General features: G+C 32.9%; 1 protein-coding gene across 1 annotated transcript; it reads left to right on the top strand.

Moving 5' to 3' along the window:
* The first annotated feature begins 977 nt into the window (after positions 1 to 977).
* Positions 978 to 5160, top strand: LOC145114413 (long-chain-alcohol oxidase FAO2-like). Its single transcript, XM_079050413.1, has 3 exons — positions 978 to 1246; positions 2925 to 3200; positions 3270 to 5160. Exons 1-3 carry the CDS (start codon positions 1025 to 1027, stop codon positions 5010 to 5012), a joined length of 2241 nt encoding a protein of 746 aa, XP_078906539.1. The 5' UTR covers positions 978 to 1024; the 3' UTR covers positions 5013 to 5160.
* Positions 5161 to 6000: the final 840 nt, after the last annotated feature.

The raw sequence follows: 6000 nt of genomic DNA, 5'->3' as shown, positions 1-6000 counted from the left end.
TTTCGCTTGTCATTTTGTGGTAATTTTTGATTTTCTTAATTAACTATCTAATTTTTAGGTTATAGAAAGTAATTAATGTGTCATTAATTCGTTTCCTTATATTTTCAAATTTTAATATGTTTCTTTCAATACATATAATTCAAAATCGTCATGTTTCTTTTAAACTTCATTGTCATTTTAGGCAAAATGGTCTATATAAAAAAAATCAAACTTTGTTGCTTTTTATTGACAAACTAAAAAAAATGTTATATGGTCGAAATATAATTATTTTTCTGTAGTTTGTTTTATTAATATAAATTGAATTATTTATTTATTCATTATTTTGTTTGTATATATATTTTGAAATTTTATTTTAAAAAATACTTAATGTTTACATTTTGATATTTAATATATTCTTTAAAAAAAATATTTAAAGTTTTATTTTCATATAATTTTTTTTTAATAAACCCGTGTAATACACGGGTTTCACACCTACTATATATATATATATATATATATATATATATATATATATATATATATATATATATATATATATATGGAAAAGTTCAATAGAGAACCATAATTATTGGTTCTTCAAGGAACCAAATCTTTTTTTTCAATTTCTAGAGCTTATTCTTTATCGAAAAAAAATCTAAAAATATCAAAATTCATATGTTAACATTGTGAATGTGAAAAATATTTTTCGGATTTACCGTGTGAATCCGGATTCACATTGTGGATTTTCAAAGATTCACATTGTGAATTTGACGTAAAAAAAAAATCGAATTTGATATCACTGGAAAAATGATAAAAGGTTATGAATTTCTGTATTTTTAGTTTTTTTTTTTTTTTGATAAAAAATAAGTTTTAAAAGTTGAAAAAAAATTGGTTGTTAAGTATGATTCTCTATTTAACTTTTTATATATATATATATATATATATATATATATATATATATATATATATATATATATAGTGCTACTGAGTTGAGACTCCATTGCTCCCTGTTTTGTGATAATCTGGGTTGTGCACACAAACAATAATGTCTGAAGAAGGAAGAAACGGGCATCACCCATTGTTAAGAGGAGGAAGAAGAAGTAATGAAAAGTACAGCCATGGTTTCTCATCCTCTCAAATCCAGTCATTGGCTGCCATCTGTGAAGCTTTCATCCCTCCCATTGTGCCTCCGCCTAACCCTAGCCCTAATCAATCTGTTTGTTCCTTCTATTCAGCTACTGGATCTCAGCCTCCTGTTCCTCAAGAGGTTTGCCATATCTCTTTCGATTTATGTTCCGTTAAACCCTCGAGAATTTTCAATTCCGATATTAATTTTGCTTAGTTTCTGGTGAATTTCACGGATGATCGTTGAAGTTAGTTGTGTTGTTAAAAATTAAAACTTACAATCGCACAAAAGGGTAGGAAATACTGCCTAATTGTTACTTTTTAACAGGTTAAGAACAAAAATCATATGTGAAATTAATTGTTTTGGAATTTGCGCATAATACGATTTCATGTTTAGAACCAAACATTTTAAAAAAGCATACCATGAACAAACATCATTGATCGTATTATTCTATTTACTAACCAAAAAAAACTAATTGTGATTTGTTGCTATTGCTCGAATTACGAAACTGAGATGCAAATTAAAAAACTGTTAGATTTCCTTAAAAACAAGTAAAAGCAGAAAAAACAAAAGTTTCCACCTCAATATGATTGTTTGGATGTTGATTTACTACTACCTTTGAATATGAAACAAATCGTATCAGACTTTTCTAAATCGATATCAGTTAGATTCAGAATATTTCACTGAGTTTCTGACCTTCTTTTTGAGGTTGTCAACAAAGCTTATCCAGTTACATTTAACATTGGATAGAAATTATCAATTATGTATTTATCCGATAATATACGTTTATAAGATAAATAAATAAATTTGTTCTGTTTGTAATTTGCTTTTAACAGATTATTTTTATTTTCATTTGTCTATTTATTAACTTTCAATGGATATTTAATATCTGGATTTAGTTTGATACTTCAACTTGTTTCTTGTTTTCTAGTAGGAAATCATTTAATTATTTTTTCGTAAAATATCTTTACTTTTAAATCCATTTATAGCCTAGTTATGGTTTCATTGATGATTTCGTGTTGTGGTCCAATATTTGTTGCTATAATTATTATTTGAGTGATTATCGACATATAGTTTGTTCGATCTAAATGATGTAATATTACTGTTAACAATATTTATAATTATAGAGGGTGTGTATCGTTAACCGTTAAAAAAAGAAAACAAATTTGATATATTAAATTAACATTTGAGTCTTAAGAAATCTATTGTGTAAAATCTTTTATTAAAAAATTATATTCTTATTTTGATAATATAATTTTATTTTTGAGAATTGAGACATTATTTATTTATAGATTAGAAACATTTCGGTCAGTCAAGCCAGAACAACCTGACTCGTTCAAGATGTTCATGTTATCACATGTTTTGCTGTTATAATTTATTTGTTCTTATAGATTTTTTGTTGTACAATATGTACAAAAATACAGTATCAAAATTTGGATTTTTTAATAATTATAAACGGGTACGAACATGTATGTCACGTTTGAATTCCTTTTACGAAATAAGTAGGAATCCAGATATTTGATTGGTTGATCTGATGATCAAATAACTGCATCTTTGACGTATTCTTGCACCCGTAATCTTCAATTTGGTACGTCATGAGTAGTTACATAGTATGAAAAAAACGATATTTTAATATTTATTCTAAAATTTCAATTTTGGTTACTAATACAATATACAAAGTGCCAAAATAAAATTGACATTTACAAAATACTACTTTTTTTTAAGACATTCGATAAAGAAATTACATTGATGACAATTTTATTGTGATTGTTGTTCTTGCACTTATTTTTTAACTAATAAAATGTTGTTTTGGGTTAAGATTGCAGAGAAAATGATGAAGAGATACCCACCAGAAGCAGTGATCTTGGTGAAATTGGTTCTAATGCTTCTATCCACTAAATTGGGAACCCTTTTAGTCTGTGGTTCCATGTGTTTCGACACCAAATGGCCATTTATCCACAGCTTTCATGATCTAAATTTGAACAAAAGAGAAAAAATTCTTCAAAAATGGTCAAATACATACACATCTTACATCCCTCTCAGACTTGTCTTCCTAGTGCTCAAGCTTATGGTTTTCTACATATTCTTCTCACTAGTAAGTCGTTAAAAAACTCTCTCAAATTCTTTAACTCTAAATTCAAAAGTTTCTGATTTGTTTTTTTAGACTGATGAAAATTCAGATAACCCGTCATGGGAAGCCATCGGATACCAAGTCAAATCAACAAACAAAACCTCGAACAATAAAAAAGAGAGACCACTCGATAAAGGTGTTATCGAAACCGAGAAAGAAAGTGATGCAAGTTTTAAAAAGTTGGTTAAAAACAAAGGACTTGAATTAATTGAAGATGATGAGAACGGTTTTTACAACATCAAATGTGACGTGGTAATCGTCGGATCCGGTTGTGGTGGTGGTGTTGCCGCCGCTGTCCTGGCCAGCTCCGGCCAGAAAGTGGTGGTTATTGAAAAAGGTCATTACTTTTGCCCCGATGATTACTCGCTTTTAGAAGGTCCTTCAATGAATGAACTATATGAAAAGGGCGGGGTGCTCTCGACATTAGATGCCAAAGTCATGATTTTGTCCGGCTCAACTCTCGGTGGTGGCTCCGCCATTAATTGGGCGGCCTCCATCAAGACACCGGAGGACGTTCTTGAAAATTGGGCAGTGGATAAAAAGATTCCGATGTTTGGGACCGCCGAATACCGCTCCGCCATGGAAACCGTCTGCAAGAGAATCGGTGTCACCGAGACTTGCACCAACGAAAGCTTTCAAAACAAAATGCTCCGGCGAGGGTGCGAGAATCTCGGCTTGACCGTGGAGGCGATACCGCAAAATGCATCGGAAAATCATTATTGCGGTTTGTGTGGTTACGGGTGTAAAACCGGTGACAAAAAAGGCACCGACTCAACTTGGCTAGTCGACGCGGTGGAAAACCGTGCGGTGATCTTCACCGGTTGCAAAGCAGAAAGGATCGTAATAGAGGATCGGAAAAGATGTCGAGGCGTGATCGCCACCGCCGAAAGTAGCACCATCACTCGAAAACTCAGGTTCGAGTCACGGGTCACGATTGTTGCGGGCGGTTCCCTCTCGACACCGCCGTTGTTGGTTTCGAGCGGGCTCGCGAACCGCCACATAGGGCGGAACCTACACTTGCATCCCGTGTTACTAGCATGGGGTCACTTCCCGTCAGTTTCAGGAGTTGAAACCGACGGGAAGTGTTATGAGGGAGGTATCATTACCTCCCTTCATAAAGTCAGAGAACCATCGGACGTTAACGAAAACGTTAACGTCCGGGCGATTATAGAAGTCGCCTCAATGGGACCGGCGACATTCGCGTCTATGTTTCCGTGGGTATCGGGGGCGGATATGAAGGACAACTTGGTAAAATACTCGAGAATTGTGAAGCTTTTTTCGTTAGTGAGAGATGAAAGTTGCGGTGATGTTAGGGAAGTGGGGAAGATCAAGTACCGATTCAACGAGACAGATAAAGAGAATCTAAGAATCGGTTTACGACAAGCGTTGAGGATTCTTGTTTCCGCGGGTGCGGAAGAAGTAGGAACATTCCGGAACGACGGGCAACGGATGAAAACCACAGGAATTAAGGATTCGGATTTGGAGGAGTTTCTTGATGATGTGTCGGCTGTTGGAGGGCCGAAATCTAGAGGTGTGAATTGGACTACATATGGGTCAGCCCATCAGATGGGGAGTTGTAGAATGGGTTGCAATGAAGAAGAAGGTGGTGTGGATGTGAATGGAGAAACTTGGGAAGCAAAAGGGTTGTTTGTTTGTGACGGCAGTGTACTACCGACAGCTGTTGGAGTAAATCCGATGGTGACTATTGAATCGACTGCTTATTGCATATCTAAGAAAATAGCTCAGGCAATGGAGAAAGGGATGTATTCCGATTAATTTTGGAAAATGAAGGTTTGTGAGTTTTTAATCAATTAATTGTATTTGTATTTATGAGATTATATTATATTTGTTACATAAATAAAGTTTTCAATAAAGAATAATAGCACATAATCAAGTTTATATAAGATGTTAAGCTTATGTTTTAGTTTGTTTTGTTGATCGAAAAACTTAAAAGTTATTTATATGGTTGTAAAAAGAAACGTTCTGTATCGACCCGTTATAAAGGAAATTCTGTTTCATATAGTTGGATCAATGTGTTGGATACCACGACATCATAATACAACACATGTTGGGAATGATGAAAACTTATTTTCTAAAATTTGGAATATAAACATGTTACTTAAAGGGGCCTTTGGATATATAATTCAAAATTTGAATTATAATAAAATATGTTACACAAGATAATATTAAGATATGCGTCTGTCACTCGAAGTAGTAATAACTAATAACCGACAAGGGGTGATACCCCTCGACGCATAAAGTTTTCCATGCAAAAATATTAGAGGAAATGGGTTTCGGTCTGTAAAAATAAAAAATAAAATAATAATAATAATAACATACAAACAAAAAGATATAAACTCCCTAAAAAACCAAACGTGTGAAAAACAAATATAAAAGAAATTGTACAACTGAACAAACTACTTTTCAAAAACATTAAAAAAAAAAAAAAAGCAAAGTTATTAAAATAGTTGGGAAAATTTTGAAAATGAATTCCTAAAAGATCACATTTGTTAAGAAAAGAAAAGCACAGAATCAAATGCATAAACTGTAAATCCACATCAGATAACAAAAAATAAAGAACATTTTCTAAGATGAGGAAAGAATTGATGTTATTCAGGTCCCAGGAGTAATCTGATTTGTGGGTTTGGAGCTGGTATGCTTCTGGAAGTTGTGACAGTGAGTTTTCATAGTGAGTTTTCATGGTTTTTTGGAAACTCAGGATCTAGTAACGCTGAAGGAGAAAGAAGGATTGCAACGATTGCAG

The sequence above is a fragment of the Lactuca virosa genome, chromosome 5 (assembly GCF_052849685.1).
Source record: "Lactuca virosa cultivar CGN04683 chromosome 5, Lactuca_virosa_CGN04683_v6, whole genome shotgun sequence".
NCBI lineage: Eukaryota > Viridiplantae > Streptophyta > Magnoliopsida > Asterales > Asteraceae > Lactuca > Lactuca virosa.
This window is presented reverse-complemented; position numbering and strand designations above follow the sequence as displayed.